We start from the raw sequence: 13,131 nt of genomic DNA, 5'->3' as shown, positions 1-13,131 counted from the left end.
AGCCAGGCAGGGTGGCCACCACGGGTGTTCCTGTTGTAGGACCAGGAAATGGAAACAGCAAGGCAAAGGGTCTTGCCCTCCCTCTCACCTGTGGGTGGTGGCCCCCAGTCCAGAGGCCTGGCCTCAGGCGGAGAGCCACAGGGCCTGGCAGGGAGGCCAGCTTCCATGGGCGCTGCCCCTTTGATGAAATGCCCTGTCCCCTGCAGGGGAGGTGGATGGAGGTGTGGGCCCCAGGTTGCAGGGAGCATCTGTTTGACTCTGACCAGGGAGAGGGATGCACAGGGGCCTGGGCTCACCCAGAACTGCAGTGCCAGCTCTGCTCGGCCCCACGGGAGGAGCTGGGCCTCCTGCACCCCAGGGTGCCCCCTCTCTGGATCCCCATAGAAATGGACACAGCGTGTCCTGCTTGGGGGCCAGGGCTGTATAAGGATGGCCTCAGTGCTCAGGCTGCCTCACATCGCCAGCTATATTGTCAGTAAGAGGAGATGGCAGGAGAGGGTGTGTTGTATGCTGATGACGCATATGTAGTATATTGTAGTATATGATTCTTGCTGCATACTCCGCGATGCTAAGTGATCACCTGACAGTGGGGTTACGGATCATTTTCATTTCCTTCTTTTGGTCATCAGCATGTGATGAGGTTTCAACAACAAACCTACTTTTACTTGTGTCAGAAGAAAAATAAAGTTATTTTTAAAAGCACCTGTATGTCTAAGTGAGGTCATTTATTTGCAGGCTGTAAGAGACAAGGACCGTCCTAGACTATTGAGAAGGCTTCTCGGCTGACAGCGCCCCTCAAATCTGTCAGCGGGGAATAAAGCTGTAAATGCTCAATGGCCTTTCTGTCACTGTTATTTTAACAGATTACACAAATAAGACATGAGCGCATGCTTGTTGAGCCACACAGAAGTTTCTCCCTCGCATGGGTAGGACCTGTGCTCCAAACTCAGTGTGATTCCAGAATTCCAGCTGAGAAAATGCAGTCGTTCCAGTCACAACACACTCCTTGTATTTGACGTGGGCCATGTGCAAGGAGCGTGCTTACCGTGGCGCCTGCCCTGCTCACGCCTCCACACCCCCCACCAAGGACATCACTCAGCCAAGGTGAATATTTAGTTATCGTGTTGCCAATGTTATTCTTGACACCAAGAAACGGACTAATACCAGATGTGCTTTTATGTATCTGCTTTTGTCTTAAATAAATAGTGACTTAACCTCTCTCTTCTAGGATGGTGGTTTTTATGGGCTAAGTTGAAGCCCTAACCCCCAGTCCCTCAGAGTGTGACCGTATTTGGAGACGGGTCTTAGAGAGGCGATGGAGGTGAAATGGAGGTGAAATGGGCCCTGATCCACCATGACTGGTGTCCTTATAAGAGGAGGATATTAGGCTACAGACACTCGGAGGGATGGTCGTTTGTCAGGCACGGTTCACATGGGGACCTGAGCCTCCCTGCCTCCGTGGCCTCTGGTGGCACACAGTCCTCCATTGCCTCAGGCCCTCCCCTCCCTGCAAGGGGTTCGGCTCCTTCTAGAACCCTCCAGCTCCTCCTCCTGTCTTGAGGTTTTCCCTTCTGCCCCTATTGCCTGAGAAGCACATGCCAGCTCCGACCCCTGTCCTCAGAGAGGGGGGGCCCACTCTCCTGGGGGGTGAGGTCATCACACCTGACCTCACCCCCTGCTGGGCGTGCCCCTTTCCCAGCCCAGCCATCACCAGCGAGCAGCCTGGGCCTGGCCATCTGGCAAGTGGCCAGTGGTCAGCCACCAGGAATCTCATGCTTCCTTCTCCCCCCCGTGGGCCCTTGGGGAGGCATTCCAGCCAGTGCTTCCCCTCTGCAGCGCTCAGGTCCCCTGGCAGGGAGGGTGTGGCCTCTGCTCTTCAGGCCTCTTCCTACGCAGGTGTCCACGGTGGGCCTGACCAGAGAGGATGTGCGTTGTGCGGGGGTCCTGGGTGCAGGGCGGAGGTGCACACCCTCCTCCCGGACTCTGGGTGATTCACATCAAACACTGGGCGCCTTTGTTCCCCCCGGCTGTGCGTGCGCACGCGGGGCTTTGGTGCCCGGCGGCCTGGCTAATTACAGCTCTGCCCGCGCCCGCCCCTCACGCCTTTGAAGTGGGTGCTGCTGCCCGCAGGCCTCGCACCCTGGTAATTGCAGCTTCCCTCCAGGCCGGCTGCCGGTTGCTAAGTTTCCCTGGGTCTTTTCAGCAGGTTGTTGGGGAAATTACAATGCAGCTCGGAGCAGAAGGCAAAACCTCTGCTTTTATCGGGGTGAGATTACTGTAGGTTAAGCTGTAAAGAATTTTAAGAACATGCTCTGTGTGGTAAGGATAGGTTTTGCCTGGAGGTGGGACTAGTGCCCCTCACAAGCTGAAAATGACAGGCTTGGTGAGCCAGGGACAGGAAACAGGCTGGCGGACCCAGTGCGAGGCCCAGGCAGCGCCATTTGTCCCCGCGGCCCACGTGTACCCGACAGCCCCCGTCCTGACTTCAGGGCTCAGGAACAGCACAAGGTAGCGAGCCCTCCCGCTCGGCCCCCTGGCCTGTCCTCCCTTTTCATAACCAGCTAGTAAGACCAACTCGAGTGATTCCACAAATGCAGTTGTTGCTATATGAAGCTGAAAGCCAGTTATGGGAGAAAATGAGGGAAATATTTCTTTCTTACCCCCCCTCCCCCAAATTGGTTTCCTATGAGAAAGCATCATGGGCAAGGCCTTAACGATGACCTTCAGCAGAGGGTTTTGGTGTTCAGAAAAGTAGCAAATGGGGAGTCAGTCCTTTGTGGGATGGACGGCCTCCTTCAGCGCACGCCACATGTGCTCCCCAAACATGACTGTGACACCCACTGTGAGCAAACCTGGCTGAGCCCAGAGCCCTCGAAGGAAAACTCCCAGGGCCCTCCTTGAATCGCAAATAAGACTCCATTGCTGAGCCCTCGGATAGGGCTTGCCTGGGTGAGTCCATACGAAAGACCTCTTAGACTCTATGGCATGTAATTTTAGGACCAAAGGGTGCAGAAAACGGCTCACAATGCCTCGGGCACGGCATCACCTACTCGGGGAAAGAGGGACTCGTTTAGAAGAGATCCCACTGCTGGCACCCGCGCAAATGAGTCCCACATAGAAATTCCCAGAACAGTGGTTTCCAGACTTAAATTTAATCTAGGGGAATCTTTCCCCCTAAAGTGACATCACATGGGACTCCAATTTATAGGAGTACTAAAAGCAAGGCTGCTTCACTTTCTCAGCTCAACTTCCTCTGCCTCGGACCATGATTTAAGAACTGCCTTAGCTGTAGTATTCAGGGTTCTAGAAATAAGGCTGCTTCACTTTCTCAGCTCAACTTCCTCCGCCTCGGACCATGATTCAAGAAGAACTGCCTTGGCTGTAGTAGTCAGGGTTCTAGAAGTAGAACAACAGGAGACATAGCCATATATGGATATGTCTATATATTCTATCTACCTACCTATCTCTATCCATCCATCTTTCTATTCATCTTATCTATCTACCTACTTACCTACCTACCTATCTATCTCTATCCATCCATCCATCTATCTATTCATCTATTTATTATCTACCCATCATCTATCTATGTATCAGGAGAGATATTTGAAGGAATTGGCTCACGTGATTGTGGAGGCTAGCAGGTTCACGAAGTCCAAAATCCGCAGGGTGGGCTGGCAGGCTGGAGACCCAGGGAAGAGCTGGTATTGCAGCTCAAGTCTGAAGGCCGATTTCCTCCCTCCTGAAGGAGCCTGTCTTTTTCTGGTCTTCAGCTGATTGGATGAAGTGCATTCACATTAAGGGCAAAGAAGAGACCCTGGTATTACCCCACCTCATAAACACGTTAATTCTAGGGCAGCACTGGGATCTTACTCTACCAGCTCCTACCAGTTCGTCTGTACAGGCCTCAGGCAGATCGAGTTCCTCTCCCCTCAGACCCCTTTGCTGAGCGCTCTTCCTCTCTCCTTGTGGCATGGGTGAGGCTCGGGCTCTGTTCATCTTTATCTTTTATTGCTGTGCTATCTTCATGGAGCAAGTCGATTTCTGCAACATCGAGTGATCCGCCCAGATTAGAAAGAGCACCAACACTGGGCAGCAAGACAAAGGTGCAGTTTTTATAATGATACAAAAGAACAAGGCACCACAACCAAAGCAGCAAAACACGTTCAACAAACCTGTAGAAATATAAGACCTTTTGGATAAAGAGGAATGTTCTGTACCAACCAGGAAAGAAATAACTCAGGAGCATATAGTGGTCACAAACATATATGCACCTAACAACACGGCACCGGGATTTATGGTGCAATAATGGGCAGAGTTACAGGGAGAAGTGGAACAGAACAGAGAGCTTGGAGACACACACACATTCACACACCGTATGAGAATATAGCATATAAGTAAGTTTAGAGGATATTTACAGGAATAACACTAACATTTTTTGATGAACCTAATTCAAGATTGGAATAAACAGAGATATATGTGTGACTGAGTCAGAAGATGTCGTTTCATAAAAATGTTCATTATTCTGAAAGTGATCTACAAACTTATACCATGCCAGTGGGTAGTCCTATGATGTTTTTTATTGTTTGTTTGATTTTGGTTTGGGAGGTGAAGATGAGAACCAATAATTTTTAAAGTGCATATGGAAGAGAGAATATGTGAGAATTGCTAATACATTTATGCAAAGGGAAGGCTGATACATATGTCCTGTATCTGTAGGCATGAACCCTTACTATAAAGACTGTTATTGAGATAATATGCTGGCAAAGGAAAGAGACTAAAGGATTTTAAAACAAAGGTTAATGGACTGGACCCCAATGTATGTCGGAGCCTAATCCATCCTAAATGTGACATTTCCAGGTGGCGGGGAAGGGGAGGCATTTAATGAACGGTGTACGACAGCTTCTGGAAACGGAGTCCCACTCACTGCATTGCCCATGTTCATGCTCATGCTCCAGACGGAATGGAGAGCGAAACATAAACACAACAAGACCCTGGAGACATTTAAAAATTGTATTTTAAGATCCATAGGTCTTAAGAAAATGTTACTGACTAAATAAAAGCTTAAAATACCTGGCAAAAGACAAAAGCACCAAAAAGCATTCCTTTAAAAAAAAAAAGCAATTAAACCAAAGCATCAAAAAAGAGGTGATAGGGATGAAATATTTGCAGCAACTGTTCAGCAGACAAAGAGTTAATGGCCTGCTGATCCGAGGAAATCTGGTGACCGGAAAAACCAAGTCTTACTCTCTTATTCAATAACCTCACGAGACCTCTCTCATGAAATCACTTTCAAAATGGAATTCTAACCTGCGTCTCCTGGAGACCCTGGGCCTCACATGCACCCCTCCAGGTGTCAGCGACTGATGGTCCCACGCTGGGTGCCAGGTGGGAGCCCAGGTAGGTAGCCATTGCTCACTGTCCAAGCCTGCCACCTATTCTAGTCTATCTAGACCCGTGGTCACATTTCCCCCCAGTATTCCACATCAGTGACAGGTTAACTTCATATAACCGCAAACTGGGGGAGTGCATGGCTTTAGCATCTTATTTTTGTAACATGGAGTTATCATTTCCAATTTCTCCTTTACCTGTCACTTCATCTCATTTTCCTAGAGAAAGCGCCATTCCCTGGCTGGGGTATGTTGAACAGCCCCCGAGGAGATGGGGACACACGAACGGCCACCTTCCGCCACACGATGATGCTCTCAGGGGTCACGCCATAAGGAAGCCCCAGCCGAGTGCCTGTGGTGCACACTCATCCACGTGGGTAAATAGCCCTGTACCAGCAGAGTCGGCGTGGCCCTCCTCTCCACCAGTGAGCGGAACGAGGTGAGAGAGACAGAGGTCTGCAGCGGAGGCAACAGGATGTGCTGGGGGGAAATTCTTGGGAGATTTCCTATTTTCTCATGGGAAGGCAGCGGGCGGCCCAGGGTGGGCTGGTCTTCTGGCCTGATTTCGGGGGCTCTCGGGGCTGTGTCTGGCTCCCAATAGGACATGTAGCCAGCCTGCTTCTTGGGGGGAGGGGGGGACACCCGACAACGGAAGGTCTGACCAGGTTCTGAACAGTCGTGGCTCCCAATAGGACATGTAGCCAGCCTGCTTCTTGCAGGGGGGACACCCGACAATGGAAGGTCTGACCAGGTTCTGAACAGTCGTGCCAGGAGCTCTGGTCTGTGACACTGTGGCAGGGCCACGCTCTGCTCTTTACACCTGGGCTGGTCTGATGGGTTCCTGGGACCGCAGTGTGTGGCAGGGGGCAGTGAATTCAGCATGGAGAACACGGGCAGGAAACCTGAAGCGCATTCTTTGTTGGGAGGGCCTCAGAACCTTCATGGAGTGGCTATGCTGGTGTGTCCCAGGGAGGAGACCTGGAGGAATCCCACACCGAGTCTCCTGTTCTCACTGGGCACCTCGGAGCCCGCGTGCTGGCAGCGTGTCTGCAGAAACGCTGCTGTATGTGGACTGCACCCGTCACTTAATTTGCAGGCTCTCCCTCCCATGCAGGTCCCCCGACCAGGCACAGAGCCTGCAAATTAAGTGACTTGTCCAGGGCCATACGGGGCCCAGTCTAGAGAAGGCAGTTCTGAGCACTTTTCTGCGTGCAGGCATGTCCGTTAGTATTTTAAAATAGGAACGCGATCCCACTAATTACCCCGTTTGTCATCAAGAGCATTACTAGCATTACTGGGTCGGATGTAACAGAGGAAACCTTTCCTGGGAGGGTTCAAGGCACCACAATTCTGATGCTTCAAATCTGGTTGTTAAAAGATGACACATGATCTCATTTTTATCAACCCATTAAAGGTTAGTGAGAGACTTGGAGCCGGAGGTCAAGGGTCACCTGGTGAGGTTGACAGGAGTCACAGTGACGGGGCCTGGGTTTGTGGTCTGCACAAGTGACACCTCCCATCCTGTGGGGAGTCCCCTGCCCTCCTGACCTGCTCCTGCCCCACCCAGGGCCACTGTGACCCCCCAAAGTTCTCAATTGGGAAAGAAGAGGAAAGCTCGATTATCCAGTTTACACAGCTGCCTTTCCCCCAAAGATCAGCCTTTCACATCTGGGGGGCCATGTCCTTCCTTTGGTCAGACAGTGGTTCTAATGACTGTTACTGGGAGTGTGGGGTTCACAGCTCCTAAGGTCCAGAGGGTCAGAGAGCCTTTGTCCCCACACTGTGTGCCAGCCAGGCCTGCGGGTCCGGGGGGGAGGGGTTCACCTGGGGCTGGGGATGGGGTTCTGTGTAATAAGAGCCACTTCCAGGTTCTCTTCACATGCAACCCCAGATAACTGAGACCATATGACCATATGACCAGGACGAAAACTGTCTCTTAGTATCTGTTGAATATATATATATACACATACACATATACATATACACATATCTATACATATACATATACCCCCCCCGCCTGTCTCTCTCCTGGTTGCTGCCTCTGTCTCCACCCTCCAGCAAGCCCCAACCTCGGGGGTGTGCTTTTCACAAACACCTGTGTCCCAAGCAGCCTCTGCCCAGACCTGGAGCTGGGGTTCCCCAGGGGCGCTTGGGGCTCACACGGCAACCCTGCATTTTAGGGGCCACTGAGAGGGGTCCCACTGACCCAAGGGCCGCTGCCAGTGCGGGACTGGGATGCCAGGGGTCTCCTACAAGGGCATAAGCCCCTTGCCAACTGCTGGGAACTCCCTCCCAGGCTGTCCCCGAGCCGTTGGGAGGGGCAGGCGGGCAGGCTGCTTTGTAAAGACCAGCCACACCTAACGGCCGTCCACCTGGAGCGGCACCTCACGTCGGGGTTTGGAGAGGTCAGACCAGAGTGACCCTGGGCCTTGAGATGCAAACCACCCGCTGCACACGCACGTGCACACTCCCCTCCCCCGGGCGCCTCTCTTCTCATTAGCTGTTCCCTTGAAGGACTGACTTCCCTCCGGAGGGAAATTCCTGAAACCCAACAGTTGACAAACCCACACACCCTCCGGAGGGCCGGGCACCAGATAAAAGGGGGACGTCCACTGCCGAGAGTGGGGACCTGCCGCTGCCACCGGGGGACCCAGCAGAGCGCGGGCACCTGGGGCCGGGGCCCGGGAGAGCGTGGGGGCCTGTCGTCGGACCCCAGCACAGTGGGGCACCTGCAGCGGAGCCCATCCAGCGCCCTCGGGGATCTGCTGCACCCCCCGCCCCCAGCTGGTGGCCGAGCTCAGTCCCAAAGGCTGCCAGCGGAGCGCTACCTGCGAGGAAAACTGGTTCTCTGAGTTTTTCTGGTTTGCTCTCCGCTCTCCCCTGGACGATCTATTTCTGTCTTTCCTTTGGGAAAAATGTGCTTTGCCAATGACTAATCAAGGCCCGTGCGGAGATGTTATCAGCTGTCACCTGCACCTCAGGACCCGAGCCCATGCGGAAATGAGGAGATAGACGCGGGCGGCTGCAGCCCGACCTGCCAGCACCACCTGCCTCCCCAGCAGAGCGGCTAGACGCGGGCTGCCGCCAGGGCCACCTCTGTCCCTGCCGCAGGCCCTGGCATGTGGCCATCCCAGTGACGGCCAGGGGCCCCCGGGCAAGGGCTGACCCAGGCGTCTGAGGAGCAGCTGCCTCCCCTCGGGCCAGGTGCGTGCCCTGGATGGAGCTTGGGACCCACACCCCTCATGTCTGTCCTGCTGACGCTGTGCGCCGTGCTCCTGCCCCTGGTGACTCCAGGCCGAGGTGGCCGGCGATGGGAGCCCTGCACAGGTAAGGGGGCTGCTGCCCTGGGGGCTGGGAGGGGGTTGCTATGCACTCAGTGCCACTTCCTAACGCGAGTCAACGTTCCAGGTGCCCTCGGACAGGTAGGGGTGGGCCGGGCAGAGGTGGAGAAGATGAAAGGGAGCAGGGAGGCAATCACAATGGAAACTCGTCTTTAACTGCTAACAGGGTGGGGACTTGGTTCAAAGAGTGAAGCAGCCGCCATCGGAGGCCCTTCACATGTATTTACCTGCTTGCCCTCCTGGGGAGGGGCCTTACTTACACCTGCTTTAGGAATGAAGCCCTCGAGGAGGCGGGGAGCCCAGGGCTGCACTTAGCAACGCGCAGGCCGCCCCCGACCCCCCAGCCTGGTAGTTCTGTCCCAGGAGAAGTGAGGCAGATGGGAACAGCCCCAAACACACCTTCTAGGGTGGTGTCCATCAGAGCGGGGCTCCACTGGCCAGCTCACCAGGGCGGCCGGGTGGGCAAAACGGGAGTGGGGGCAAATTATGCCTTTCAGAAAGGCCGAGTGGACTGGCTAATGACCATGACACCGTCAGACCTTCCTGGATTATCTACCAAGAGATTAAAAAAATAATAATTAAACAAAGCAAAGTAACAGGGAACCGAGGCCTGGTAGCCAGAAAGCCGGTTGCTGGACCCTGAGCAAGTGATGTAGGCACGTGTGGCCTCGCGACCGTGGCGATGGGGGTGTCACAGGGCGTCACCGAGAGGCGTTGCTGTGTGCTTCTGGCTTTATTTGAAAATTATTCATCCCTGGTTCCCTGGAGCCAGCGAAACCCCTCCATGTCATGGCTCTTTGGCATCTGGTTCCCAATGATGAGACCAGGAGATGCCTGATGACGACCTAAGTTGGAGCACTGACTGGCATGGGTGGGGGTGTCTATCACAGCCCCCAGCCCCCATCCTGAGCAGCCAGGGCCCCCGAGTGGGAGGTGAGCAGCCCGTGGGGCGCTGGGGCAGCCGCTGCGTGGGGTGTAGGGGCGCCTGAGTAGGGTGCTGCACCTGCCCCTTTACTGTCTTGGGCACCAGATTTGAAAATCATGCAGGAGCCAGGTCAGCCTGTGAGAAAACCCTGGGCTTCACGTGATTGAAGCCCAGCTCCCTCCCTGGCAGAGGGAGCAGCACGCGGGGTCCCAGCAGCCCCCGAAGGACCCCGCGCCGTCCTGAGTTCGCGGCAGTGTCCCGGTGCGGATGAGTCACTGACATGTACCTTCACGTTCCCTTCAGCGCTGGGAACAGAATCAACCTGCATAATAATAAAGGTTATTTATAAAGCCCGCCCCCTCTCCCCTGGAGGTACATTGCAAATAGTTAAAAGATGACCCAGTTCTAAATACCACCATCGAGAGAGGAAAGATAAAAGTCACGTAAGTAATATCGAACTGCATTTGGCACACTCCCAAGACACTTGCATAGAGGCGAGTCAGGAGCTCGGAGAGTTAAAAACACCGCTCTGATTGCATTCAGTTTTGCAAAGCGCGCAAGTTACGCTGCAGGGTTGTGTGTGTGTGTAGGGGTTGGACTTCACTTTCCTTTGGGCTCTGTTCATGGGCCTGTCGTTGCGTGCATGGGAGATGCGGGGGCCTCGGCGGTGGTGCCCGGGATTTGAAGTCCTGGCCCCGACTCTGTCCAGGTTGGAGTGGTGGCTGGTGGCTGACGTGCAGGTCACAGGACAGCGGTAACGGCTTCCGCTTGTGCGCTCCCCTCAGGAGGGTGCTGGCTGGGAGGGGGCCGCTTTGCTTGCCACCACTGTGCCTTCGCTCTGCCCTGGTCACACTCTCTCCCTATATCAGGCTGTAATTCAGGCCACTGCAGGGCTGTGGGGGCCTCCAGGCTCGGATTCTCACGTCCCCGGGCAGTGGGGCAGCAGAGGGGAGAGAAGCGCACCTTACAAAGCCTGGGCAAATGCAGAGGCTGGAGTGGCCCAGGAGTTGGGAGAACAGGGGATTATGGCTCAGAGGGACTTGGTGTCTGTATGGCTTCAGGAGGTACGGGGAGGGGCGGTGCAGGAGGCCAGGGGTGGGGAGGGAGGGCCTTGTCTGGACAAGAAGCAGGCCACTTCAGCTGGCTTTCGTAGGGTTGGGACTGCAGGAGCTGTGTTCCAGTTAAAGTGAGCATGGGGTCTGGGCAGGGGTCACTGGGAAACTGGCCAGGACCATTCAGGTGTGGACTGACCAGCAGCTCCCCAGCTGATTAGCACACTGACCAGCAGCAGATCACCAGACCCTTCTCGGGCAAGCTCATGGCCAGGGACACCTCCTGCGGGAAGGCAGTGTGGCTGGGACCCTCTGCAGAGAGGTGGGGCCTGGGGACTGGCTGGCCCTGCCGCACAGTTTGTCTGGTGGTCAAGTGTCACTCTCAGCCAAGCAGGTGGTCAGCACGAACAAGCCGCCAGGGGCCAGGGGCCAGGTGGGAGGTGCAGCCACTGGACCAGCCTCAGGATGGGAGGGGGCTCCGGGCGGCCTGGGGTGTGCTGGGTGGGCTCCCTAGGTTGAGTGTGGCCGGCAGGATTCTGGGCCAAGATGCCTTTCATGCTATCGGCCTCCCTGACCCTTGGAGCCAGCCTGTGCCCTCTGAGGCTGGACCCCTCAGCAGGGGCCAGTTGCCTTGGGATAGAAAAGTTGAAATAGGGATTGCGAAGATCCACTCAGCTCCTATAAAAGGCCTGTGGTTCCAGCTGCATGATATGTGTGTGGGTGTCCTTTGGGGAGACACTGGGTGGGCATGTTCTAGGGGGAGCTCTCCATCAGGGAAGGGGCAGCGGTCATGGGTGGGGGCCGGGTGGTGCTGGTGGAAAGTCCCTGTTGTTCATCCCAGCTCAGCTTGACCCAAACAGGCAGGAGGCCAAGGTGGAGAATTCTGTGGGAACAGCTTGACCCAATGCATCGGGGTCACTGACAGGCTTAGGGGAGCCGGGCAGGGAAAGGGTTGAGTGGGGTGTCTGATGGGGATGGGGAGTCAGGGGATCCGTGTCTGGCTTCTGTGTTGTGTCTGTGAGTGTCGTCTGTCACCTGGGACCAGTCAGAGGTGGGTCCTCACCCAGGACTCGGGGCCTAATCCACACGGTACCCTTCCACGCCCCCTCCTTCCCTCCTTCATTTGCTCAATATCTAGGCAAGGACGGCGGCTGTGCCTGCCACTGGGTCACAGCAGAAGGCAGTGCGTCCCAAGGGCTGGGGACTTACACCTCCATCGAACGGCAGCTGTGCAGAGCAAACAGCTGTGCCCCCCTGGGCAGGAGGCCGGGAGAACCCAGAGGAGCCACATGGCCTAGGCTTTCCGCCGGGACCCCAGGGTGGGCCGAATGCAGGAGCGGGTAGAGCGGTCAGACCTGGCGTGCCCTGCATCCTTGGAGATGGAGAAGTACCAGGAAACGCTGGGGACAGATTTGCGTTGGAAAGCCAGCTGGCTGGGAGGCAGTGGGCATGGACCCCTTTGCAGCTGGGGCAGTAAGCAGGGTGGGAGCGCCGAATCCTTTCGGGTTCTTTGTCCTTGGACTTCTCTACCGGGAGCTCTGTGGGGTGGGTGGTGCTTCAGTGGGTGATTCCTGGTGTGAGTTCTGGCCCTTTCCTGAGAGGCCCCTGAAACGGGTCCTGGGAGACGCCCCCTGCTGGTGGCTCACATCCACAGAGTCAAGCCTGTTAGCCTTTTGCAGTTAAGGAGCCGGTTGCTTCTCTCTCCTGTCCGCTGTCCTTTGTGCGGCGCCCGCCGGCCCCTGGGAATCTGAGCAGCAGCCCCAGGCCCCACTGGAGGTCCCGGAGGCCGGAGGCTGACCGTTCCACTGGGCCCCGGAGTGGTTGGCAACTAGGGACAAGCCAGTCCCAATACCTGTAGCGCTGACGCTTTTCACGTATGTCACTTTCAGCAAAAGTTCATCCGTGACATTAAATGTATGACAACCCCTGCCCCGTCAGGACAGGTTCAGCGACCTGCGCTCGGGAGGAGGCCCCAGCACACCCCTCTCCCTTGTCTCGCCAAACACAAGTCTGAGGGACACCCGTCCCCTCCTCCCCCCAGCACAGAGGAGGCCACGCCTTACACCAGGGCGCTCCGTCACCCTGACACCTGTTTTCCTTTTAACAATTCTCAGCTGTTAGGACAGGGGTATTTTTTATTTTTATTTTTCTGTCTGCACAGAAATCAGAAAACAAAGAATATTCATTTTTCCTAATGGAACCTCGTAAAGATCAGAACCGCTGACTCTGTGGTTTCCATCTTTAAAAGTAAATCATGGATCTCCCCACGGTCTTTTTCCATAGTAAAGGCGCATGCTTCGGGTCTGGGCCGGTTTCCTGATGGACCACCCCATTTCCCGTCCCCTCTGCACCCCCTTCCGCGCCCCATCCTCCCAAGTGGATTCTGAGCCCCGGGCTTAGAGAACTCGGTGTTGGGGCAGGAGGCG

General features: G+C 55.3%; 1 protein-coding gene across 1 annotated transcript in view; it reads left to right on the top strand.

Moving 5' to 3' along the window:
- Window positions 1–8,414: 8,414 nt before the first annotated feature.
- TSPEAR (thrombospondin-type laminin G domain and EAR repeats) overlaps window positions 8,415–13,131 on the top strand; it is a 111,465-nt gene continuing 106,748 nt past the window's right edge. The window contains exon 1 of the mRNA XM_015560816.1: window positions 8,415–8,714. Within this exon, the coding sequence (XP_015416302.1) occupies window positions 8,630–8,714 (85 nt within the window). The 5' untranslated portion in view covers window positions 8,415–8,629. The remainder of the gene's footprint in view (window positions 8,715–13,131) is intronic.

This window comes from Myotis davidii, unplaced genomic scaffold, assembly GCF_000327345.1.
Source record: "Myotis davidii unplaced genomic scaffold, ASM32734v1 scaffold1476, whole genome shotgun sequence".
NCBI lineage: Eukaryota > Metazoa > Chordata > Mammalia > Chiroptera > Vespertilionidae > Myotis > Myotis davidii.
The sequence above is the reverse complement of the archived record's forward strand: the minus strand, read 5'-3'. Positions and strand labels throughout refer to the sequence as shown.